General features: G+C 38.5%; 1 protein-coding gene across 5 annotated transcripts in view; it reads left to right on the forward strand.

Moving 5' to 3' along the window:
• Window positions 1-27,858, forward strand: part of MTMR2 (myotubularin related protein 2) — an 86,887-nt gene that overhangs the window by 15,815 nt on the left and 43,214 nt on the right. For 3 of the 5 annotated variants that reach the window (XM_006186509.3, XM_006186510.3, XM_032488291.1), the window contains one exon: window positions 19,405-19,510. In XM_006186509.3, the coding sequence (XP_006186571.1) occupies window positions 19,405-19,510 (106 nt within the window). Of the gene's footprint in view, window positions 1-19,404; window positions 19,511-22,847; window positions 23,034-27,858 lie in introns of all 5 variants that reach the window. The other 2 variants (XM_032488289.1, XM_032488290.1) reach the window with 1 other exon arrangement.

The raw sequence follows: 27,858 nt of genomic DNA on the forward strand, positions 1-27,858 counted from the left end.
AAAGCTCGTGCAGTATAGTTAAGATAAAAGGTTGATGGAGAAATCTTTGAATCACATTTTCATATGGGACAATGGTTGAGTTGTGTGCATGTGCAGAAGGGGAAAGTTGGGTTTTTTTTGATTATCAAGAGCTGAAAGGGACGTTAAAAATGGTAAAATCCAGTTTAGCAGATACTTCCAATACTTAGAATCATTGCTCTTTAATTCATTTGTAATCCTAGAATTTTATGTCTGGGATTTTTATGCCCTGAATCATAGAATCTTCGATTTGAACTGTGAGACCATGTTGTGTAGCAGTTCCACCCCTCAAGTCTTCCTTATGACTTGAATGTCATCATTCACAGAGCCCTCACTTCCTCAACACTTCCTGCTCCGTCTTGGAGATCACTCTCAGCATAAAAAGAAGCATTGGGTACAGGAAAAGACCCTTTCTATAGCCTGTCAATTGAGTGGAATATGGATGATGGAGGATGATTGCTTAGTTTGGAAACACAGTTGTGTTTCTCATTTAAGCACACGTTGGGAAAAATCTTTTTTGGGGAGGGGCTTTTAGTGATTAAAGCAGATACTGTGGAATGGCTGTAATTTAATTCGAATAGTAATGCCACAATTCTTTTAATCTTGAATATTTGAAGTCACTCTGTGAAACTTATGAAACTCATGGCCATTTAAAATGTATTTGGACCGTGAACCTGTGACTCTTTATATGTGAGCTTTTCATTTGTGTGCCCAAATCTTATCTCGCTTGACCGGTCAAAAGTAAGATGACGTGGGTTGTTTTTTGGTGGGGGGCATTTCGTGACTTTTCCACAAGTCTTTTATTGTTTGTAATGGTAGATTTGATCATTTCAAATATTTATTTAATTCTTTCCCTATAAATCAGCTATCCCTTTAAATTATTTTAGTGTAAATAGATCTGGCTTAGGATTTTATTGCTGTCATTTAAAATATAATGGATATGTTGTAAATGCTAATCTCTAAAAAGCTCTGATTTTTATTTGGAAAGTTTTCTGGGTAAATAAGCATTTATTGAGTTTGTGTATTTTACCGAACTAGAAAATGTAAACTTGCTTGAAAACATTAGCAAAGAACCAGTAAGAAATAGCTATGAATCAGAGATGAATGTGATGAGGGGCATGTGTCCAAGTAGTCATCCAGGAGGAATGGTGTTAATCTAGAAAGTCTTTCTGAGAAGATGCTGTGTTTCTTAGATTTGCCATTCTTAAACATTTTAACAGTGACTTCATTTTTCGCATGTTAGTATATTATCAGTTGTAGGATTCAGTACCCCCCCCCCTTTTTTTTAAGCACTGGTGTTTATAGGTAAAAGAATCTTAATGCTTAGATAGCATTTTCACATTATTTTCTCTTGGTCTTTATAACTATCTAGTGAGATAAGAAGAGTGAGTATTTTTATTCTCACTTCGTAGTGTGAAATTGAGGCTCTGAGAGGCTAAATGACTTTCCATGATTTCTGAGACCTAATTTTCCTTTCTCTGCTCATAGCTTAAACTTACATGTCCTGGTTGAAGTGAGAGAGTAGTTTACGTGTTCCCATTTGCCATAGTGTCCCTTACTTTGTGTTCTGAAGATGCTTTTCAGTATGGTTATGTATAATAAATTAAACACTTAATGGTGGACATCCTTTTTTGGTCATGGAATGAAGTAGGACACAACATTTGTGATGAAAACAGAAAGGATGTATGTTTCCAACAATGATTTTATAATTGGAACTGGTTCTTAGAGGGAAAATATGAAATTTCTTTTCCCAAAAGTTATTTTTGCTTTCTTGTCTTATTTTAAATAAATTGTATTGAATTTTCTCTGGCAGAGACTGTCTTATTATGGATAATTTAGCTCCTTGTTTCTTTAAGGATCAGATTGTTGGAATCTGATTTGTTTTAGTCCTCCAATCCTGTGTTTAACCTCATTTTGTTAAACTGGAGTTCTCTGATGACAATAGGAGATACCCCGTTCCAGCCTCCATTAGATAAAAATAATATTTTACATAATTTTAGAGTTTCTATCTGTCAGGTAATATGCTAAACTCTTTGCATGCATTATTTTATTTAATCTTTATAAGTATGAACTGTTCCTGGCATATGGTAAGTGCTCAGTAAGTATTAACTAAACAGAGGAGACGGCAAATAAGTAAAACAAAAAAAATCATATAGCAATAAGCATTTTGGGAAAAGTAAAGCAAGAAAGACCAATAGAGAAAGACTGGGCGGGTTTGGAGTTGTTTGCAGTTTTATATAAAATTGCCCGGGAAGGTCTCATTATGAAGGCAACATTTGAGCAAAAAAGCTGAAGAAAGTAAAGGAAGAAATGGGGATATTTGGGAGAAGAGAGTTAGAGATGATAACCAAAGATATAAAGGTCCGGAAGTGGGAGCTTGCCTGGCGTGTTTGAGGAGTAGCAAGGAGTCCTGTGTTGTACAGGGCAGAGGAGTGAAAGGGAGCAGTAAAAGATGAGATCAGGGAGGGAAGGGTCTGGGCAGATTGTGAGAAGCATTTGGGGCCATTTTAAGGATTTTGGCTTTTACTCTGAGTGAAATGGGAAGGGAGTGGGAGGTTTTTTGCAGAGGAGTGACTGTATCAGGTGTTTCAAAAGGATCACTTTGGCTGCTGTATTAAGAACAGGCTAGGAAGCAGAAGCAGGGAGACTGGCTTAGAGGCGGTTGGAATCATCCAGGAGGGAGATGATAGTGGCAGCCAGAGAGGCAGACAGAAGTGATTGGATAGTGAACACATTTTTGAGGGTGCAGCCAGTGGATTTCCAGATTGACTGAACAGGTAGTGTAAGAATAGTCAAAGTTGACTCCAGAGTTTTTGGCTCAAGGAGGTAGAGAAGGATAGAATCTGCCATTTACTAAGATGTTAGAGCTGGCTTCAGGAGGAAGAGCAGGAGTTTGGTTTGGGGCACATTCACCTGTAGGAGTTAAATAAATAAGTTATTGGAATCTGAAATTCAAGAGAAGAGTGTGGGATAGGGCTCTAAATTTGAGTTCATCAACTCAGAGATGTTAAAGTTGTGAGAGTGTATGAGATTAGTAAGGAGGAGGTGCACATAGAGATGGTAGGAGGTGCAAGGACCGAGAGTTCAGGGGTGCCCCAGTGCTACGAGGTTAAGAAGTGAGAAGGAATCAGTACAGGAGGCCTGAGAGGAAGAGGGGCTAGTGAGAAGACTAACCCTGGAAGAGTACAGGGTTCTGGAAGCCAAAGATAGAAAGTGTTCCAAGGAGGAGAGATCAGCAGGGTCAAATGCTGCTTGTAGATGAGAACTAAGTACTGATGATTGAGTTCAGCGAAGCGGAGATTCTTGACAGCCTGACAAAAGCATTTTTATTGGCCCATTGGAAGGGGGTTCAGAGAGACTGAGAAGTATGGAACTGGAAGCAGTGAGTAGACACCGCTTTCAAGGAGTTCTGCTGTAAGGAAGCTCAGAGAAGTGAAGTGGTATCTGGAGGGGTTATGTTGAGAGAAATAATAGTGTGTTTCTATTCTGACTGGAATGGTTAAGGAGAGGGGGAACATTTTATAATGCAGGAACCAGAGGGAAAAATTGCTGGAGAGCTTTTCTTGGAAAGATGAGAGGAGATGCTTTAGCGGAGGAGCTGGCTTTAGATGGGAGTGCAGATGATTTCCCTGCAGTAAGAGAAAGGAAGGCAGAGGGCACATGCCCGGATGCAGTTAGGTTGTAGTTGGACGAGCCTGCTTGGTTACTTCTATATTTTTTAGTGAAATGGGAATCTAGATCACCTACTAAAATTCAAGACGGAGAGGATGGTAGAGGATGAGGAAAGAAAAGACAATATGAAATCGTTGTCTGGAAGAGGGGGAGAACATATGGACTAGGAAAATGTAGTGTGTTTGCTGGTCAGTATTAGGGGTCTGGTCAAGGTGAGTGATCATAAATTCAAAGTGAGTCCAGGCCGTATGGTTGTGTGTTTTTGTCTATACTAACCCACCTGTATGGGTGTAGGTCTGGAGTAGGCAAAGTGTTGGGTTAACTAGCATTTGGGTGTTGCCATAAGTAACCAGGAAGCAAACAAGGGCAAGAGAGCAATTGTAATTACAGGCTATGGAATTTGAAAAGTTGGGGAAAGAGAGAAGTAAGGTCATGAAATAGTGAGAGGCAATGAAAGGTAGTAGGAACAGGGGTGGTCTTGGTGGAACTGAGTAATTAAAAGATGTTGGTTAGGGTCCTAGGGAAAATGAGCTGATGGTCAGATAGTAGAACATTTGAAATTTAAATTAAGGAGATCAGTTAATTGGTAATGCCAGTGTTCAGGGTATGGTCCTGGTCTGAGATTGAGTGGAGGACAAGATCACTGGTGGAGAGGAGGTATGGCACTGAGAGGCCAGGGTATTGGAATAGTCACTTGTATGGATAGTGAAATCAGTAAGAATTATGGCAGTTGTATTGCTATTAGAAAGAATGGTGGTGAGCCTGAAGCTAATTCTTCAAGGAGTGAGGTGGAGTCAGTTAGAGATAGGTCCCTGACTTCAGCAAGGAAGGGTGGAGGGTAGTATAGTCTGATCACAGAAGAGTGACTGATGGGGTCTTCAGACACAAAGAGGAAGAATAGCCTGAAAGTGGCAATTTGCTGGCCTAGTCCTGGGAGAGGGGTATAGTAGAGAAGATAAGAGGGCTGTTTTTCCATTTGGAAGGGCTGTAGGGAGAGCAGTGTCCTCAGGGGAAGACTGGACTTTAGCTAGAGTAAAAGGCAGAGATCATTTAAGAGAGAGAGATAATAGAGGATTTTTGCTGATGATTGACCTTGAAAATCAGGAGCCACAGGAGTTGGCGGGAACTAGAAGAGGGAATTAGTTTGGTGGTTTTGACTTCTTATGGGAACTCTTTAAACAAAGATAAAGGGTGTAATGAAGTTAGTCCTTACGGTTTTTAAGATGGAATGATGGGCTGTAGGAAGACGGAGTGGTGAAGGGGAGGGAAGGGTGAGTCCTGCAAGCATCGCTCACAGTTCTGGCATCTCCTCTTCACTAGCCAGTGGTGCTGGGAGGCTGGGGAGAGATGGAGGGATGGTCTTGCTCTTCCAGAGCACTTGGATTTCTGATGCCCTTTCATAACTCCTACTGGTGGAGGCTGAGGGTGGTGAGTGGAATGGGTGGTCTTACTTGGAACACAAGGAACTGAATAAGTGATCAGTTGTATGGGGCAGAGTTTATCAGCTCCATTTTATATGTGAAGGAACTGAGACTCAGAGAGGTAGAGCATCCTGCCCAAGGTCACATGGCTGCTGAGTAGTGGAGTGAAAGGAGACGAAGCAACCATGTTAAGTGGACAGTTAAGTGGACGAGGAGCCCAGGCTCAGCAACATTCTGAGATGAAACCAGATGGTCATCGGCGCCTTCATCTACTTTCAGATCCTACAATACACTTGGATTCGTACTGAATTCTAAATGGGAGATTGAATCCAGTCTTCTCATATTGACTGTGTTCCTTGTATAGTCCAAAATCTTAAAAAAAAAATTATGGGAAACAAACCCAAAATACTGCTTTCTGATAGTCATATTCTTAACCTACTTCTAAATTCCGTTCAGCCTTATCTTCTCCAGGGATCATTCCTTGATTGGTCTCCATTGAACTTCATCCTCATACAGTGAGCTTATGTGTTAGAAATATTGATGTGTGTGTGTGCGCACGCGCACGTGGGTGCATTTGTCTTATGTTCCTAGTTAGATAATAAACACCCTGAGGTATTTGTCCTTTTGGTTCTGTACTCCTATCAGAAGCAATGTGATTTAGTCAGAATGGGACCTGGTACATCTGGCTCTGCCACGAATTTGATATCATACTTCAAATCATTCACTTCACTTCTCTGGCCTGAACTTTATCTGTAAATGAGGAGAGTTTCACAAAAATCTCAGTGTTCCTTGAAAGTTTTAGTATTCTGTAATTCAGTAGCCAGCTATCAGAACGGTTGGCTAACTGATAGCTATGCTTGCCTTTGAAAGGAACAATTGAAAAATATTATTTGGTGTAGTTCTGATTACTTACTGTGCAACTTAGTGTCATTGTAAGGTGTGGGCATTAGCCAAATAGGATCAGAGTGAGAAATAGAGCTGGAGAGAGGAAGGGTGGGGCCAGATGTTACTAGTAATATTTGTAATTGCGGGACTGAGAAGATTAAATATGTTTGAAAATCATTTGCATTGAGGTGGTAGTTGAAGCTGTGGGATTCCATGAAATTTCAGAGAGAGACTGGACACAGTGAACAGCGCCAAGGTCAGAACTTCCAAGAGAATCTATGTTTAGAGGGCATCTGGAAGAAAAGAACCTGGGGAAAGCCAGTAAATTTTAATGACAACAGAAGTTTAGAGAGAAAAGAATCCCGAGAGAGGCAGGGACAGTAGGATCAGATATTGCAGAGGAGTTGAGGAGGCAAGGACTAGGGAAATTGGACCCCTGGGTTTGTTCCTGAGGTCATTAATGACGTCCAGAAAGCAGTATCAGCAGAGCCGTTAGGATAGAGTTCAAAATGTGGTGTTAAAGATTCTCACATAGATTCAGCAAATCACTGGAGTTTCTGCTGAATGGCCAGTGTTGTGTAAAGTCTATGCATGTGTACACACACACACACACACACATACACATACCCCTCTCCCAAAGGAGACTGGACGGGGCAGGATGAAGGACACAGGAGTAGGGACTTGCCTTGAACCTGAGAAGGGACGTGTCATCATCTAAGATAGGAAGAGTGGGCTTGGATGCAAATAAGTTTATTCAGCGAGACACAAGCAGTTGAGGCAGTCTTTGCCTTATTACTTCAGTTTTTCAGTCATATTAGGCTATGATTTCTAAAACATAGATCATGTTGATACAGTAATTGATTTGATGTATCTTATTAATAAATTCTTTGGATTTTTCTCTTATTTTCCTCCACCTCTTTGTAGTGTTATTTTTTACTATGAGCTGCCAATTTGAAACCCTCTTCTAAGCTTTCACTGAACTTTCTTTCTTGATCCTTCCACCTCTCTGACCATTTTTTCTTAGACTTGTACCTCTAGTCTCTATTCTATGAAAATGAATGTAGTTCTGTTCACTGAATCTCAAATCTCTTAGCGCTTTAAATCCTTTCCCTGGGCTACATGATTCAGTTTCATGGACGTAGCTATCACCTAACTGTAACCTCTCCAAAGAATTTCAAAGCTGGAAAAGGTTTGTATTTCCACTCACTTGATGAACACATCCACCTGGATACTTTGCAAGAGCCTCAAATTCAACATCAGAATCTACTGCAAATTTCCACAGACCATTCAGACTTGCTCTTTTCTTCTGCATTTCCTCTCTGTCATTGTGTGCCCTGTTCCAGTTGTCTATTAATGGTTTCGTTCAATAGCCTGTTAACTAATCTGGCTTCTTCTAGAGGTTTTCCCCCAACTGGTGCTCCATCACTCAAGCAGAATCTCCCTTTGCACGCAGAACTGATTATATAACACTTCTGCTCAGAAATGCTTGATGGCTTCCCAATGCCTGCAGGATAGAATCCGAACTGTTATCGGGGTGTCCTTCTAGAACCTTCTTTCTGTGGTTTCTTCATAGAACACAGGTCAGCCTTTCTTGTCCCTACCCCTGCTGTGATCCACAAAGCCTACTCACATAGGTTTCCTGGATAATCTGTTTACTTACGCTGTTCTCTATCTGGAATGTTTTCGCTTTTCCACTCTACCATTAAGCACTATTCATGGGCCAATGTCCATAAAAAATGACACGTTTTTTCCAGGTCTGTGTCACCCTTTCCCAGTCATACTCAGTCCTTTCCTGTTCTACGCTGTGGTGTTTTGCAGACCACTCTTACATCACTTATCACAGTCAGTTTCATAGACAGGTAAATAGGAGTCGGCCTCTCCCCTGAGGATTTAATTTGGGGTTCACCTAATATTGCCGTATCACGTGTATCTTCACGGTGCACTCATCCAGCACAGAGTCAGCAGTAAATCAGACCTGCCTGAATGAATGAATGAACAAATGCACGATCAGGGAAAATCTAAAGCCCTTTGGCATACTGGTACATAGAGTGCGTATGTTTCCCTTGGATGCCTTAAGGCCACCTCGGTCTTAAAAATTCCACGATGAAACTCATTAACTCCCCAAACAACCTACTTTTTTTTGTTCTCTAACTGGCACACTGGTTTCTCAGTCAGCAATACTTATGATCATATTTTGACCCTTTTCTTTCCCTTCTCATCTTGTCAAGTCAGTTGCTAAGTTCTGTTGACTCTGTCTCCATGCCCCTTGCATCCCCTCCTATTTCATTTTTACTGCTACTTTGAGCCCTTAGTACCTCAGTCCTGAGGTCTCCTAATAGTTTTCCTAGCAGATTTTTCTGCTCTAATCATCCATTCTCGGACCTGTTGTTAGGATAATCTTCCTAAAGCACAGCAACTTTCCGTGGCTTCTCACTGCTTTCAGAACTAAATATGTAAATACCAACTTTTTTTTTTTTTTAGGACTTTTATAGTCTAATCAAAGCCTGTCTTTTCAGGCATAGCTCTGATTAAGCCTTACAGGTATCTTGCACTTCAGCCAAAGTGGTCTGCCTCTTACAATAGCTTTAATATGCCCTGAACTTCCCAATTTTTTTTTTCATATTTTCTTTTGTTTAGTAAAACTGTTGAGAAGGTGATGAACCTCTTCTGTATTCTGGCTGTCTCCAAATACCACCTCTTTCTTAAAACCTTTTTCAAGACCCTAAGTTAAAGCTGTATATGAGCATTCCAATTTCCAAACCCCCACATGCTTTCTTTCTTGCTCATTCATTTTTCATGTCCTACGTTGTGTTTTTTGTATACCTGTATTAAGTACATTGGTGTGAAAGCTCACTAGGGGCAGCAGCCCTGTGTTACTTATCTCTGTATCGAGAAGTTCAGTAGTGTCTTGCATATAGTAGGTGCTCAAGGGTATTGATGAAATTAAACTGAGATATGAGATAGCCAAAAGAATATGCTAGTGAAGAGAAAGAAATTTGTAGTATAGGAACTAAGAAAAGACTTTTTTTTTTAAAAAAAAGTCAGGTCATTGGTAATTATAGAAAACCATTTTAGGGGCTTGATAGAGGCAGAAGCCAGATTGAAAGGAATTAGGGAGTGAATGGGTACTGAGAAAATGGAGCCATTGAGGATAGACAATTTGCTATAATGTGGAAGGTAGCTAAAGTCTTAAGAAATGGAATATGGTCTGCAGATTTGGAAAGAGACTTGCGAAGGAAAACTACATGTGGTGTTTGAAAGAAAAATCAGTGTGCCGTCAGAAATGCAACTGCCAAGATCACTGCAAGTCATGCGTTTTCATTTTTCACCTTGGCAGAGGAGAAGCACTCCAGTGAGTCAGGCCACTGAAGCTAATAATGAGTTCCAGTGTGCTGGGGCCGCAAGGTTGGATTAAGTATGCGAATCACAGAATAAGAAGCCTTGTAAGCATAACCATGTTGGGCATTGGCAAGGCTGATGTTCCTGACTCACTTGAGTTTATATTCTTGTGTTCCAGTTCAGTCTGATGAAATTATTGATTGAGAGAGAAGAGTTACTGAGCCAGCCATATGTATTTTTTAGGAGGTGTCTCCCCTTAATTATTGCAAGTATGTTTTGAAACGTAGGACGTTGAAATAGAATCATTAAGCTGAGAAACCCTAGTGGTGGAAGCTGTTGATGATGTGTGGTAGGGCCAAGGAGGCAGACAGCGAAGGTCTCTTCCCTGTGCTTGAAATGCCATTCTGGGGGAGACTTCTTTGGCCTATCTGTAGTTAGTTAAAAAAAAAAAAGGGGGGGGGGAGAGAGAATCATTACTTAGCTAAATTAGAATATTTTTCAAGTGTATTTTAAAAGGTAGATACCGTTACAATCACTTAATATAAAACACTGGTAAAATCACTTAATGTAAAAAACAATTAAAATATTTAGAGAAATTGTGGCTATATTTCTTAATAGGATGTCATTTCTGCTTCTCCGTAAGCAGGGGTGTTGAGTTACACAGTGACAGCCCAGTGCTCTTGAGATAAGTACAGCTGTTGGATTTTGTTTCCCTTTGACTCTTTTATAAGAAATACAGTATTGGAATGTTTCTATTTAGTCTATGAGTCTTAGCTTCATATTCGAGAGTAAGGCTGTGGTTACCTAATTATGAAATACATACATATATATACGCATACAAACACATGTACCTTTTGGACAATTTAATGTTTCAATATTTATCTAGATATTGTGTGAATATTTCAAAAGGTGAAATGCTCATTTCTGAAACCCTGGACTGTGTTAGAACTAAAAAGGATATCTGAGCCATGGTTCTTAACCTTGAAGTCCCTGATAATTGTAAAAAAAATTCAGAGGATAGCTTTTATGAGATTTTCAAAGAGATAATATGTGATCATCCAAAGGCTAACCACTGAAATAGTCTAATTGGCACTTTTCATAGATAATGAAACTGTGTTAGGGAGTGAAGATTAAGTCAAGTGGCCATGGATACTGCTGTTAGCTGGATAAAACTAAAATCCTGGTTTCTCAAGTCCCAGCTACTTTTTCTGTAAGCATTCCAGTGTAAATAACAGTAAAAAACAATTCCCACCAGTTGTTTAAGGATTATTGGTCACTTACTTATGATAGAGACTCTTTAACAGAATGTTTGCTCCAGTGTCCTAAGAAATGGAAATGGAGTACTAGATATGGTTTATAAAATAATATGCACACAGTAACTCCTGAAGGAAAAGGGAACTGTGTTTACCTTTCCCTACCCTTGTTCTGCCCGCCACCACCCCCCACCGCCAGGTTTCTTTCTCATTTTCTCTTCAACATTCTGGTCATGGCCTCTGATGAATTTGACTCGAATTATCCAAAGTTTTGATCATTGTCATTCACTTTTTCACTCATTAATTAGTTCAAGCAGTATTTCTTGAGTGCCTTTTCTATTCCAGGCACCGTACTAGGTCCTAGGAATAGCACTTCCTTCTTAAGGTTTGTAGTCCAAGGGGAGTTAGTCAGGGAGTTTTGCAGAGCCAGGCTCGCTGTAGAGGGGCTGGCATATTTAATGACCTTAAAGCAGCCCAGTGTGGTTGGACTGAGAAAAGCAAGGAGAGAGAGACACAAGAGGAAGCTGGAGAAGAAGGCAGGGCAGCTCATGGAGAAGAAGGCAGAGGCCATGGTAAGGAAAGAGCAGTGGGGAACCATTGAGGGACTTCAAGCAGGGGAGGGGGGGCTCGTTGCGACTTTTTGGCTATTATGAATAATGCTGCTGTGAGCATCTGTGTACATTTCTGTAGTTTTTTGGGTGGACATGTTTTCATTTGTTTCTGAGTGTATATTTAGGAGTGGAATTACTATGTTTGGTGACTCCATGTCACTTTTTGAGGAACTGCCAGACTGTTTTCCAAAGTAGCTATACCATCTTATGTTCTGCCAGCAATGTGTGAGTTACATTTTCTCCATAATGTTGGTAACATTTGTTATTGTGTCTTTTTGATTACAGCCACCCTGGAGTGTGTGGAGTGGTATCTCATTGTGAACTCCTCGCCTTTTCCTAGCAAGGCTTTTAATTTTTAAGCCTGGCATTTAGGATTCTCAGTGTTCTGAAATCACGCTACCTTTTTTAAGCCTTTTATCTATTTAGTTTGAGTAAACTACTTATTCACAAAATATGCCCTGTACTTTCCCAAGCTCTTTTTAAAAATTTCTTTGCATGTATGTGTTTGTGTGTGCTTGTGATCAGCAAAGCCTTGGTCTACGCCTTGCAATCCTTCCATAAAGGCTCAGCTGAATTTCTTTCTCCTTCATTTGAACACATTGAGCCATGTGGAATAGTAGATATTTGGCCATTTTACCTACAAAATAGCAACTTCAAATGGTTCAACTTAATGTTTTTCTTATTTTCTCTAATCCTCAAATTACTACTGTTGCCTCTGAGTTTTTCCTCCTGGCCCTGTTTATACCTCTCATGGTGTTACACTGACGTGCTTATGTGGTGTAATGTCTCCTGTGGGGCTGAAATCTCAAGAGCAGAGGCTCTGTAATCTGGTGTTTTGCACATAGTAAGGGTTTTGTAACTGTTAAAAATTTTTAAAGGCTTATGTGCAGTATATAAGGAATCAATATACACAAATGAATCAGTGTAAACAGTACATCAATAAATATAGCAAATAAATTTGTATAACGAATACAAATGCAAAGGTGTTGGAATGACTAGACTTATTGAAAGAAATTAGTAAGAATAATGTAGGACTGGTTTCTTGTGGAAAATGAACTTTCAAGATAAGTTTGAGGTGGTTAAAAACGATAGTTGTCAGAAGGGAAGATAGTTTGGAGGCTAAATTAAAAGATATTCAGAGCAGAAATGAGAAGAATCTGATTCTCATGACCAGTGGCAAGGAACAGGTTTGTTGTCTTCAGGAGTGAAGTGTAAGCTTCGAGCTAGAATGAGGTGTGGTGGAGAGCTTTGGCACTCTGAAGGCTATTGTGAGATTTAACCTGATTTGGAGGCAGTTGGGTATCAGTGCATGCACTTTCATCATGATGAATACAAGTGCTAAAGAATTGTTGGAGTGATGCTTGACAAACATCATTATATTTGAGTGTAACGTATTAGAAAGTGATGAGACTAAAATCCCTGAGTGAATCCAGTTAGGCGCTGATTCCAGCTTTTTTCGGCCAAAGAGTATTGAGCTAGAGTGAGACACGAAAATGGGAAATAAAAATATTCAATGTGAAAGAACGGAAGGGAGGAAGGAAAGAAAATATGAACTGTTTCTTCATGGAAATTACTTCATGCAGTTGGAGTGTCTGTCAAGTTGGGGTAAACAGTTTTGGGAAGTGTAGTTCTGTGGAAAACGTAATAGGCAAAAATGACCATTAATTTTTACTCACATTTTTCTCGAAGAAAGGTTATTTTTGATGACATAATTCTGTCTCTTCTGGTAGGACTGCCATGTCCTTTTTAGTACTTTTTAGAATTTTTGAGCTTTTTTGTGTAGAAAAAGATGATTTTAAACTATCAATTCAAATTGAAAATCTTTCGCTTCTAAATCCAAGAGATACTCCTTTGATGACTTTCATTCTCTATGACGGTATTAGTCAGCTCAATCCTGCAGACTTGTGGCTTCAACAGCACAACTTTATTTCTCCCAGTTTTGGAGGCTGAGAAGTCTAAGACCAAGGTGCTGGCTGACACTGTCCCTGGTGAGGACGCTCTTTGACGGGCTTGCACGTGGCTGCCTCCTGGCTGTTTTCTTACGTGGCTTTTCCCGCAGAGGTGAGGTGCGGGGAGCCACGGGCTTTCTCTCTTCCTCTTCTTATAAGACCACTCATCCTATCAGTCCTAACATATACCCCACCCACATGACTTCATTTAACTTTAACTGGTGGCAGAGCTTTCTGGAGGTAATTATAATCACTTTGGGACACAGTGAGCATCAGTGTCGGAGTTTTTGAGGGGAGGGAGTGAGTGGGAGGCACCAGTCAGTCCATAGGAAAGACAGACTTCATTTCTAAACTGTGTTCACAGTGCCAGCACGTGTGCCCTTATAGTGGGAAAATACTAATTTTTCTAATACTTCTGACATAATATTATCCAAAAAACACAATTTCTTACTTTGTAGATATGAGGTCTTTAATTGTAGTTCTTGTTGTTTTTCTTCCCCAGTAAATCCATGGGTACAGTCACTGGGGGGACATTTGTATTCTGACTTGTAAAATGTCACAGCTGAAAGTAGTATTAATGAGAGGTGAAGCAGCAGCTTTGCCATGATATATTTTTTAATTTATGCACCTAATCTGACTTGGGTTGGGGAAATTTGTGTGTAATAACAATCATCTGTCATAAATAGCAGCTAATACACGTGGTGCTACATTTTTTTAAAAGATGCTTTACATATTTTATTGCAAGCAAGCTGGGGAAACAGTCTGTGGTAAAGGATCTTGGAGTGGTAAACAATAACAGAAATGTCTGAGAAGAGGAGCTTGTAGTCGGGTAAATGCAATAGAGTGTTATGGGTATTGTGATGGGACTATGTACCGTGTACAGTGGAGGGAGAAGTAGCCGTGCCTGCAGGATGGATAGGGGCAAAGAGGGAGTGGGAGTGCACGCAGGGCATGGCAGGCAGAGAGAGCAGAGTTGGCAAAGGCACAGGTGCGTGAAATGGCTAAAGGACTCGGGAATCTGCAAGCCGTTCAGAGTGTGTTCAGACAAGTAAGGTCTACAGTGAGATACACAGAACAGAGGCCAGATCATGGGAGACTCAGGTGTTGTGTGCCAAGGAGTCTGGGCTGGAAGAATCTCTGGATCCTTAAGGGCATTCAGATTCCCACCATGACGGCAGTTTTGGAGAAGAAAGAAGCTTTAAAGAAGAAAGTGAGCCAGATTATAAAGTCCTTACTGAGCGAGGAGGGGTAATTGAAAGGTGAGTGGAGGGTAGTAACAGAAGCTGTCTACCCAAGTGTTATGAGCCTCAGAGGAGGAAGGCGTTTATGTATGAGACGGGAAAGTAGTATTAGTGTGGGAGCATGAGCGAGGAGCTGGGGAGGTGCTGCCTTCCCCTTTGGGCTTTGTTAGACGCGGGAGAAGAAAACCTTCTCTAGAAAAGCCTGCAGAGAAGTGGATTCCTGGAAGGAGATCTCAGCTGAGGCAAAGAAGTGGAGGAGGGAATTTGGTTGAAGCTGTAAGAATTTATTCAGTATGGAATAAAAAGTCCAGTATTAGGTTAGGAAGAGTTAGTAGCTGAAGGAAGACTTGGGCAGGGAAAATGGATGGAGGAAACACATAGTCAGGCTAGAAGGGCTGGCAGTTTTGAAGAGGACAGGGGTGACTAGGATAACAGGAATGTCTGGATTGAAGTTTATGTAGTGAAGTTTATGGCCTCGGAGAACTGAGGACTCAGGTGGCCTTGGTTACTTAATGAGGTTAGCAGACTGCAGTCTTTGCTGAGAGTTCAAATGTCTTGCCAATGACAAGATTCTAGTTCTCTAGCCTTTTATAATTTTTAAAGGAGGTGGCTATGTAACCAAAGAGCTCTAGTCTCATGTGGAAAGTGTTAAGTGCCGGCACGAGTATAGGTAGAAGTGTAGATGGCTGCAAGTTGTTCCAGCTGGAAGGCCTGGGGAAGACTTCTTGGAAAAGGTAGCCTTTCAGCTGGATCTCAGAGAGTAAGTAGGATGTTAATAAACAGATTGGGACAAATGGGCATTCTGTTTCGGAATGGCATGGACAAAGGTGTGAATTCAGGGGCACACAGAGCTTGTTTGTGGAAGAGTTTATAGTAAACAGAGAGAGCTTGACCTCAATATGAGCAGGGGAGAAATGGAAAAGAGCAGTGGAAATTAGATTGTATTTTCTCAGTAGCCATGATGATCAGAAGTTTGCATAGAGCCTGTATGACAGGAGAAAATGAACTACTGAAAATAAGAGTTCTGTATTCTGTGGCCACCTTCAGTTTGAGTAGCCACTTCATGTTTATACCAGAACTTTTAGTAGTTCCGTTGATGGTGGTGGTGGATGTGTATTTGTAAGTGTTGCTGTAATCACAAGAACAGTACTTTGATAATATTCCCATCCTTGACCCCTCCAGCCCCTCCCTCATTGCTTGCCTGGAGTTTAAAACCTTTTAGTGCTTATTCAGATACAAGATTGTAGATCGTAATATTGGCCCATGTTTATGTATGTCTGGAAAGAGAAGTTAATATAATTAAAGGCTGTTTGCCACACTTTTGCTTGAAAGACTGGCTCTTTGAAACTGCAAAGTATTGGTTGCAAGACCTGGTTTTGTTTGTTATTTTATTTCTCTTGGATTTGTTTATTCCATCCTTTGGCTCTAAAGAGCTGTGTGGTGTCTTAGTGGTACATGCTATAATACCCTGTTGGTACTGTTTTTCTAGGTGCACGTTACCCATGATTCCAGATTGTGTTTTATTGCCTTCAGGTGTTTTTCCTGTTTTCCCAGGAGGTCACAGGCATACAGAGTAGTATTGCACATTTCAACTTGTTTAAAGTAGACTTTGTGGGGTGTTGATTGCTATATTGCACTTAGAATTGTATTTGGCTGTACAGAATATAAAACTCCATTACAGTGATTTTAAAAGTTGAACTTCGTTTATCTTACATAACAAAAGTTCCTGAAGTAGGGAGTTGGTGGGGATTCAGCTGCTCACCAGGAAAGGACTTTATGCTTTTCTGTGTCCTTAGCAGGCCAGCACATTGCTCATGTGTACAAGATGGCCACAGTATTTCCAAGCTTTATGTTTGTTGGTCCAGACCAGAGAAAGTGGGAAAGTTTAAGGGCTACCTTGCTATTTCTGCTCTCCTGTATTAAAAAGATAAAAAGCTTCCATAACAATGAATGGACTTCCCTTAAATCTCATTGACGAAAATTGTGTCACATTGTTCTCCTAGACATGAGGGGGCTAAAAGCAAGCATGTCCTCGTCCTCTTGGGCTGGGCACAAACTGCCCTCATCAAAGTCAGGAAAGAGGGGTGTGTATATATATGGAGTAGGCAGCAAACACTGTCAAAGTACTGTGCCTAAAGTTTAATTATTTCACTTGTTTTTTTAAAAAGTTAAAAAAATGTTTTTGGGAAAAGGGAGGTAATTAGGTTTGTTTGTTTGTTTGTTTATTTAAATAGAGATACTGGGGATTGAATCTGTGACCTTGTGCATGCTAAGCACATGCCCTATCACTGAGCTATACCCCCTCCCTACTTGTTATTTTAATGCAGATGGTATTTAATTTATCTCGCATTGGCTACCAAAAAAAAAAAAAAAAGGGAATAAATCATTCTCAGCCTATCAGTTTCTCTTTCCTTACATTATAAAGCTAGATAATTGAATTTCTTAATGGCTGTTCCTTTGTATAATATTATAGGTTCTTAGATATAAAAAAGTAGCCACAGTTATACTTTGAAATACTTAATAAAATAAACAGATGGTTGTAGTTGAAAAAAGATTCTGAAGTGTTCCCCCGGCATGCCATTTTGATCCATTTAAATGAAGTGACAGTTTATTTTGGGGGAGATGCTTTTCACATTGTATAAATATATAAAAACATATTTTGGATGGCATGATCTTATACATGCAAAACTGTTAAAACTAATAAACAAATTCAGGGAAGATGCAGGATACAAAATCAACATGCAGAAATCAGTTGTTCCTATACACTAACAATGAACTTTCTGGAAAAGACATTAAGAAAGCAAATTCACTACAGTAGCATCAAAAAGAGTAAAATACTAAAGAATAAAATTAACCAAGGAGGTTAAAGATCTGTATGAAGAAAACTATAAAACAGTGATGGAAGGGATTGAAGAAGACACAAATGAGTAGAAAGTTATCCCATGTTAATGGATTGGAAGAGTTAAATCTTGTTAAAATGTCATTGCTGCCCAAAGTGATCTGCAGATGAAATGCATTCTCTGTAAACATTTCAATGGCATTTTTCACAGATAGAAAAAACTATCTTAAAATCAGTGTGGAACCATAAAAGACCTGAAATAGCTAACACGATCTTGAGCACAAAGAACAAAGCTGAAGGCATCATACTTCCCAACTTCAGACTGTATTACAAAGCTATAGTTATCAAAACAATATGAACAAAGACACATAGACAGCAGAACACAATACAGAGCCCAGAAACAACACCAAGCATGTGTAAGGTCAACGTACCTTTGAAATGGGCACCAAGAGTGCACAATGGGGAAAGGATGGACTCTTTGGTAAATGGTGTTGGTGAACAATGGATATCCGTGTGCAAAAGGATGAAGTTGAACCCTTGTATCACATCACACACAGAAATCCACACAAAATGGATTAAACATTTAAAAGTAAAACCTGAGTCTGTAAAACTCCAAGAGAAAAACAGAGGAAAAGCTCCTTGGTCTTGAGAATAGTTTCTTGGATTTGACGCCAACAGCACAGGCAACAAAAGAAAAAAATACACGAGTGGGACTACATCAAATATGAAGTTTCCCTTTAACAAAGGGAACAGTCAGCAAAATGAAAAAGTGACCTACAGAGTTAGAGAAAATGTTCTCAAAAGTGGACATACTGATCAAAGGGGGCAAATTTTCATTTTAAAACAAAAATGTGGTTCTTGAATATTATCACAACCTCAAGATGGGTTTATTCCATCAAAAGCTAATGAAAAGTTTTGGCTTTTGCTGTGAGACAGACTTTTAATATGTTAGGAATGAAGCTTTAGAAAAATATATTTTTTAATCAGAACTTTTTCAGTTCAAAGTGTCTGAGATTTTTCTACTGTTGATTTTTCTTACCTTAAGTAATTTTAAATGTCTTTTACTGATAAAAGGAAATGATGTAAATCATTCAGTTTGTGGCATAGGTATACTGTCATTGTGTTTTTGAATTTAACAAACACAATACGTTTAATAGTATACACAGGCACTGAAATCAATTTTGTGGAAAACAAAGACACAATCCTCCCTCTTGGGATACTTAAATGTAAGTTGGTGAGACTAAATTTACATACCCAAGATCAATAGTGAAAGGTAGTATGTGATCAGGTATCAAAAGTTCTACAGGAATTTAAGAGAACGATAGTAACCGTAGAGTGCAATTACTTAGTACAGAAGAAGTGGCTGTTTAAGACAGGCTTGTTAATAGTATAGAATTTGGTTTGGTGGGAAGGTACCAGGTACAAAGACAGTCCATCTTTCCATCTTTATCGTCTGCTCTTTTGCTCATCCAACCCTGTTGAACTGTTTGTAGTTTTTCTCAAATGTTCTGTGCTCTTTGATGATTCTATGCCTTTGCAGTGTTTTTTGTTTAGTTTCGGGATTCCCTTACTTGTTTGTCAGCCTGGCAGTTTCCTGTCTTTCAAGACTCAGACTCCTCTGTAAAGTCTTCCCTGAACTTCTCTGGGTAGAGTTAGGTGCTTTCTTTTCTCCCAGTTTATAGTCCTCTCCCCTTGTCTTCTCACCCCCGTGTGTGTGTGTGTGTGTGTGTGTGTGTGTGTGAGATTAGAGTTGTTAGCACATTGCACCATTTACTTACTTGTCTGTCTCTTCTGCAAGTTTGTGAGCTTTATGAACATGAGGATTGTTCCGTGTTTATCTCCAAATCATGGTGCCTGGTGTAATGGTTTTGCACATTGGCATGTTCATTGGATGAATGAATGGATGGTTGAATAAAAAGAAAGAATTAACTTGGGGTGTATTCAGGAGTCCTGGGGAAGGCTGTCCACAGGGAATGTGGACGGTAAGAATACTTAGCCTTGAAGGAATAGAGCTTGCAATTTATCAGTATTTGGAGATAAGATTGAATAGGCAAAGTAGGACTAGTTGGCACTGGAAGTTTTAATAAATAATGGAGTTACAATTAAAAAAATTTCTGAAATTGGTTTTTCAACACCTCCATTCTTCAAACGTACTGTGTGCTTTTGTATCTTGTAGTGCTTCCACTTCTCATTCAGAGAATTCAGTGCATACAAAATCAGCCTCGGTTGTATCATCGGATTCCATTTCGACTTCTGCAGAGAACTTTTCTCCTGACTTGAGGGTATGTATTCTAAGTTCTGATGAAGCATTTTCCATTAGCTGTTTGTGGCCACACTATCAATATAACTTTTAAGTAAGCAAGAGACGTTGATGAAGTATTCTCAAAGACCCGAGTCTTTATATAATATTCCAGAACTGGCCAGCAAATTTGGAATTCTTATTTACTTGTACAGGAAAAATGTGTAATTTATCTCTGAGTTTGAGATCTCTTAAGTTTTTTGCCAAACGATAATTAGTGAATTTCATTGCGGTATAAAAGATTTTCATGATTACTCCCCTAATGCTTTACTCCTGGTAACAGCTAGTATTTATTGAGTACTTACCGTGTGCCAAGTACTGTTCTAAGTGCTCTGGTGAAATATGTCTTGTAATACTACTGTCAGTTCTGTGAGGTGGAAATTATTATTATCACCATTCTACAGATGATGATAACTCAGAGAGAGGTTAAATAATATGTCCAGAGTCTCATAGCTAATAAATTTAATTGCCAGTATTCTGGCTCGTCTCGTCTAGTTCTGAAGCGAAGTCATTTAAATACTGCAGTTATCTCATTGTAGTTTGTAGGTGTTCATCTGTTTATTAAAGGTCTTGTTGCTGTGAGATTGACCACATCCGCTATATCCTGTAGCACTTCGCACATTTTTGGATTTGTCTGCTCTTCTACTGTTGCTTAACTATGAGTGCTGGGGAAAGTAAATTTCATATGTGGTACCGATTTTTAAATCTTACCTTAGAATCTTTTAGTTCTGATGAAGTGACTGCCTTCTCAGTGGTTACACTTACACAATCTTAACTAAAACGTTGTTTTCATTAATGAGGTCATTTGCTGTTGAGCATAATTTGAGAATATATCCTTTTCAAGTATTTCGTTTTAAAAACTTGAATCCAACAAATGTAAGAAGACAGGTTAGAAGTATCTGTAAAGGCTTCTGCATATTTGCCATTATGTTTTGTGAAATGTCATAAAATACTAAATTGGGTATAGCATAACTTTAAACATCTTTAAAAACAATAAAAATTTATCTCTGTAATCTGGATGTATGTTATGCCGATTATAAGGGCTTCATAATATCATTAGCTGTTATTTTGAAGCATAACATACATTTAGGACAGGGTTCATCATTAATAATAGTGGATATAAACCCACCCTTGCCTTTCATTAATTTACTACTATTTGAATACATATTTTGTATATGTATCTAACTTTTGTTTATTCATTACATTAATACATATCCATTAAGGGCCTCTAGGCCTCTTGATAATTTTGTAATTTTTTTGGCCTACTTCTAGTCAGATTTAATTACTTAAAAACATCATTTTAAACCTCATATTGTAACCAATAAAGACTCATACTAGGCATGGGAGAAATGTCATTTTTACTTCTAGGCTGTGCTTATATTATTAATATTTACCAGCTCTTTCTTGCCTCAGATATGTTAAACCATTTGTGTGTTCTTGTGAGGGTTAGTTTAGCTGGGTGCACACGTGAATTGCAGTACACTGTAGGAGGCCTCCACCGCGGGCTTCCACCGTCAGCTTCTCTGCGTGCAGACCCTCTTTACTTCCTCAGTACACCATGTGTACCATAATAAGGGTGACTGGCTTACACTGGGACAAAATCAGGGTCATAATGTTAATGTATATATTAAATATTTTATTTATTTCTTATTTTTATCAGATAAATTTTAAATTTTAGAACGGTTTTAGGTTTACAGAAAACATGCAAAGATAGTACAGAGTTCCCATATAGCTGATATCCAGTTTCCTCTATTATTAATATCTTACATCTGTGGGGTGGGTACACCTGTCAAAATTAATGAACCGATGTGGATACATCACTGTTAACTGAAGTCAGTGCTTTTATTCAGATATCCTTCGTTTTTACCTGATGTGCTTCTCTTTGTTCCATGGTCCGTCCAGGATACCACATTGCATTCGGTGGTCCCTTAGGCACCTCTTGGCTGTGATAGCTTTTCAGACTTTGTTTTTGATGACCCTGACTGTTTTGGAGAGTACTGGTCAGATACTCTGCAGAATGTCTGATGTTTTACCCATTATTAGACTGGGGTTATGTGTTTTGGGGAAGAAGACCACAGAGATGATGAGCCATTTTCATCACATATCAAAGGCACATACTGTCAACACGATTTATCACTGTTGACGTTAACCGTAATTATTTGGTTGAGGTAGTGTTAGGTTCTTTCACTGAAAATACTCTTCTTTTTTTCCCTCCTTATCCTTATACTGTACTCTTTAGAAGGAAGTAACTATGCTTAAGGAGCCCACACTTATGTTCTACCTTGTTGAGAGTGGAATATCTATGTACTCTTTTTATTTCTTCTGCATGAGATATTTGTCTCTTCCCCCTCATTTATTGAATTCTGCAGTCTTTTATTCATATCAGTATTGACTCATGGATATTTATTTTATATATTACAATCCAGTACTACTTTCAGATTGTTCCAACTCCAAACTGGGAGTTCTTTTAGCCAGATCTTGTGTGTTGTGTTCTCTGTTGTTGTTTTTCTTGTTTGTTTTTTAGCTCTTCCTTACTTTCTGTCACTACAAGGTGCTCCAAGCTCATCTTGGTATTTCCTGCCCCATCCTGGAATCGTCACCTGTTTCTCAGGGAGCCAGATTTCTTTTATTGGAAAATGAAATTAGAAAAGATCTGGGTACTAGGTGTGCTCACTTTCTTTCTTTTTTCTCCCCCTCCCCTTCCCCTTCCTCCTCCTCTTGATAAAAATACCTTTATTTTCCTTCTGAAGCAAAAGATCATCTACGTGCATCCTATTTGGAGATAATATAATGAGTATGTTGATCATGTATGCAAGTTTGTCTGGAATAGACTTATTTTATGTCTCTTGTCCCTTCAGGTTTAACATTAGACACAAAAATGTCCTGAATTATTGACTAAGTTAGCACTAGGATACCAAAGGAATCTGTTAAGTTTATACATCAGCTCCATGACTTCAGGAATTTCCTGTATTAGTGCCTTATTAATTCAGCATTTTTCATAACTTAGTGGGGCCTTCAGAGAATATTTATTAGATGAATGAAGAGACAGTTGTTAGATGTTATATTAAGGAGAAGATGATTTGGAGCAACCAAAAGTTAACTGTACTTTCCATAGTAGAGTGCCTGAAAGGGCAGAGACAAAAAGGAAACTAATATGTTTAGGCTACCTGTTATCCTGATTCCTCATTTTAAACGATATCTTTGATTATTAGATATGTCTTTGCTTGAATCAGTCTTATGTTTCAGTTGTGGGAGGGAGATGAGTGAGTAACATTTAATATCACTTAAAAAATGCAGCCTGATTTCAAATGTATGTGTAGGGTGGAACGAAGGATGTGCTTCTAATAACTGGAAAACATCTAGCCTGCAACCTGGATAAATACTTGACATGCCTCAACTCATTTAACTTTCACAACAATCCTGTGAGATGCCATTACCCCTTTTGACGGATGAGAAACCTCTCGTTCAGAAGAGCTGAATTAAATCATGTGCTTAAGGGCACACAGGTAGGTGCTGCCCTTTTATTCAGTCTCCGGTCGGTCGTATTCCTGTGTGGCCTTTTCTCCCACAATTTTGCTGCTGCTTAGTGTTTTCAAACATGAAGTGAGATTTTCTTAATTAAAAGGAATATCTTTAACACATTTTTGAGATAAGAAATAGTTTTCAATATTACTTCCTTAATAAATGAGAATTGCTTTCTAACCAACCTTAAAAAGAGGGTTTTTGTGATAAAATCTCATCTCTCTTCTCAGTTTTGTTAGTTGATGACGTTTTGCTCTTAGTATGTGCACCTTTTGCATCTATAAATTGATAGTATTCTAGTTAATTATAGGGGAACTAACTGCAGGCAGCTATGTGTTGCTGACCGTGGTTTGGCTCTATGTGTGAGACGAGGCGCTTGGTATGGTAGTTTTGAAAGTCATCATTCACAGATGATTTGAAGTGGGTTAACCGCTAGGCTTCGAGTTCTCCACAGCCTCACTGTTTATCTCTGTCCTGAGCCTCAACATTTTATAAGCTCCATTAGTGCCAGCTTTTAAACAGAAGTGTAAAAAACACAGTGCATTGAAAAGCTAACCCAATTTCATTAAAACTATTAAATCAAATTATATAGGTTTTCTGCTACACATACCATGAAGTGACACTTTTCCTGAAAGGATAGTGTCATAGTAAATTAACGGCTGTGAAGGCTTCTGTTAAAGATTTCTTATTCAAGCCAGATTTTTTTTTTTTGCTCCTGCATCAGTAAAGCAGAATGGAAAATCAGTGGGGGTATGGAACTATTTTAGATACCTTGAACTTGTGTTTACTCAGGTGAAATTCTGTTTTGTGTTACGTTTTCACCTTGTGGGCCTTGTCTGTTGTGGAAAAAGTCATAAACAGATTTAAAAAGTTGTAAACAGATTTAACCCAGTAGATGTATTTCTGAAAAACTGAGCACAGACTCAGGCTTAGTGAATTGAATCATGGGTCCTCAGTGACGTTAATTATAGTATTTTCTCTTTTCTTCATTTGTTCTTCACTTGGCAGTGAAGCCTGTTTAATTTCATTTAAAAAACTTAAAGTACTTTCATACAGAATTTTTAATAATGCAAATTATTTTTTAATAAACTTGCAGTTTATAAAATCAGGCTTTCTTTAATAAGATTGTATTTTTACAGTTTGACACTTAGTGGAATTAAGAATCGGAACCTGTGTTTGTTTGGTTTATTTGCTCACTGGAAACTAAATCCCATGAAATGCAGGATTTTAAAATTCAAATGCACAGCTCTTGATTTACAAAGTGTAATTTGTATAGCATTGGACTTTAAATGAAGTATGTTCCTTAAACGGTGATGATTTAAAGATAACTTAAAGTCAAGCTATGCAATATTTCCTTTCCTTTGTTGATGCCTGTGATACGGCACTTACACTGAAGTCTGTCTGCAATTCAGAGTCAAATATTAAAGTGAAATTGTATTCTGTGTCTTTTATCTCTTTTAGAAGGTCTGTTTGATCTCAGAATATATGTATATTTATATAATTTGTATATATAAAAATATGTAATACATGAGACAATAGTTATAATTATAATGTAATTTGGGGTTTTGTTCTTAATGATCTACTCCTATCTTGAAATATTTAATGGGCTTAAATTAAGGAAGTGTGAATATCCCTTCAAAATTTATGTTAAATTTTTTATATTTCTTCTTGAACTAAAGGTCACAGATAATTGGGTTATTTTTTATCTAGAATATGTACAGGAATGTGATATTGATATGTTCAGTCGGAATGAGTTAAGTCTCATAGAGTGGATGTTAAGTAAACAGAACAGTGTCTATTATACATAATTATTTCCATAGCCAGAGCAAAAATTGATTGAAATTAGCACTCACTCATGATTAACACCACCCCTCATCCCAACATCCACTCTTAAGAACTTAGGCTTTGAAAAGAACAGCTTAGCCAGATAAAGGGTACCCACCAAAACTGCTAATAAGCCTCATACTTAACGGGAAAATGTTAGAAGCATTTCATTTGAACTTAGAAACATGATGACGATGATTTCCTTCACCACTTTTATTCAACATTTTGCTAGAAGTCTAGCCAGTAAAGTAAGAAAAGAATAAATTACGTAAAAGAAAGAAACAAAACTTTTTATTATTTATAGATGACTGTCTATACAGAAAATTCAAGAAAAATCTGTATGTACACTACCAGCACTGATGCTGAATGCAAGATAACTTAAAAAAAAAAAATGCTTCTGTACCTTAGCAAAAATGTTCAGATAGTGTGATTTTAAAAATGTTACATTCACAAGCACAATGAAATTACATCACTCAGCGATAAGTCTAACAAAAGATATGCAAGAACTTTATGGAAGTTATAAAACTTAATAAAGAACCTAAAACTATCTCAAATATGTGAGCAGGCACAAAAGCCTGGTAATGTCACATATTTTCAGTATGTCTGTTAATTCAGTATCATTTCAGACCAAATTTAAGTTTATCTTGCCGAACTTGGCAAGCTAATCCTAAAATTTATATGAAAAGATAAAAGGTCAAGATTACTTAAGAAGAAACATGAAGAGGTGGGGATCCATTTAATCAAACATAAAACTAAAGTAATTAGAACAGAAATAGATGAGTGAGACATGACAAAGTTCAGGAAGAGACTGATACTTATAGGAACTCTGTATATGACAGAGATGATGTAACAAATCAATGGGGAAAGAATCAGCACTAGGTTAGCCATATTGGAGAGAAAAAAGAAGTTGGGTTCTTAATTCATATATACACAAAAATTGAATTCATTAGACTAAATATTTTAAGAGTGAAAAATCAAAATTTTAAAATTTTTAAAGAAAATGTACTACCATCTTCGTGACTTCTGTCTGGAAGGAATTTTAAAATAAGACCCAAAAATATTAACCATAAAAGAAACGATTATTTTTGTTGTTATATATAAAAAAACCCCTCTAATTAAAAGTTTCATTTATAAAAAATAAAAACAAAAAATTTTATTGTGCTAAAGTGGTAAGGACCTTTTCTTGTTTGTTTGAATACTGTTCATCTGACCTCTCTCAAATTCAGCTCTACAAAGGCAGGAGCCTTGGGTGTTTCCTAGTGCATAGAATAGTGCCTGAATCAATGTGACTTAAAAGCTATTTTACACTTGTGGCCAGTTCTATCCTGAAGCTCCATAGGACACTGGGAACATTTATCCTCCCATTTGCTGTATTTAATTAGTGGAAAAGTTCAGGAATACTCCTAATTGACTGAAACTTGAAACTACTTGTCAGTTACATCTGGGAAACTAAAGAAGGAAAGTCTGTATTTTATTTATAGTTCAGGTAAAATCTGGGCATTTATCCACTAACTCACTGCACTCTTTCAAAATTTCCTGTGTGTTCCGGGGAAAGTATCCAGTAAGACATGGCCTCTGCTGGCATGAAGCTTAGGGTCGTGTAGTGGAGAAGGAGGAAGCAGATCAGTGGTTATTGTATAGTAGGTACGAAGACGAATGTATACCTTGGGAGTGGAGAGGACACAGCGGTCTAAAGCAGTCTACATTGTAAGTAAATAAAGTGTTACTACATTTAAAATACTTACAAGAAAATACTGGAGGGCATTTATAAAAGAGAATTTAAGGAAAAATAAACTTTCTGGAGAGAAAAAGACAATACTATGAGATATACAGATAAGATGTGTCTGTTGTCACCTCTTGTACCCTTAGAGCTTAGTAGCTGGAATGTGGAAGATGCTCAGCAAGTGTTTTGACTGAATCAGTGGAAGAGAATGAGAAGTACTAAGTTACTTTCTCTTGTATCAAAATGTCATGTCTTTTGAAAAATGCTCATTTCCCCCTTTACTTTCCATTCTTACTAGTCCCCTAGTTCTTACGTTTGATGGACTTGTCTTTCTCTGATGCAGCTCATGCACTACTGTAAGGCTGGTCTTTCTCTGACATCATGATGTGACACCCTAGTTTAAAAATTATTCTTACAGTAGTAAGTGCAGACTTCTAAGCCTTGTGTTCAGGGTTTCTCATGTTTGGTCCTATCGCACTTATCACACTGTATCTTCAGCTCCTCCCAGATATAAGCCCATCTCCGTAGACAGGGATTCTCCTCATAGTCCCTCATACATAACGTGCTCAGTCAGGGCATGGAAACTCCTCATAGCCTCATACCGCATACCTCGCCCTAGGCAGGTCTTCCTTCTGGCTGTTTCTGAGTCCTGCTCTTCCTAATAGACTGGTGAATGTAGGTACGGTGTTTTCCTGAGTTCTGTGAGCCATGTTAGCAAATTACTGAAACCAAGGAGGGGTTGCAGGAGCCCCTGATTTATAGACAGTTGGTCAGATGTGCTGGTGACCACCTGGGACTTGAGTTTGGTGTTTGAAGTGGGGGGCAGTCTTGTGGGACTGAGCCCTTACAGTGTGAGGTCTGCACTGACTCTGGGTGATAGTGTAGTAACTGGTATCTGCTGAGAATTGGGAAATAGCTTGGTGTGGAAAAACCTACATACCTGGTGTCAGAAGTGTTGAGAGTAGAAGATAGAAAAATGGTGTTTTTTCTTTTAGGAGGCTAGTAATCTGAAATCAAAGTGTTGGGAGGGTTGGTTAGTTCTGAGGGCTTGGAGGGAGAATTTGTTCCGTACCAACTATCCTTGGCTTGTAGACCCATCACTCCAGTCTCTGCCTCCATCTTGACGTGGCATTGTCCCTGGATCTCTGCGTCTTCATAGGGATGTCTTCTTATATGGACAACAGTTATATTGGATTAGGGCCCCACCCTAGCCAGTATATTCTCATTTTAACTAATTACATCTACAATGACCTTATTGCCAA

Source organism: Camelus ferus, chromosome 10 (assembly GCF_009834535.1).
Source record: "Camelus ferus isolate YT-003-E chromosome 10, BCGSAC_Cfer_1.0, whole genome shotgun sequence".
Lineage (NCBI taxonomy): Eukaryota > Metazoa > Chordata > Mammalia > Artiodactyla > Camelidae > Camelus > Camelus ferus.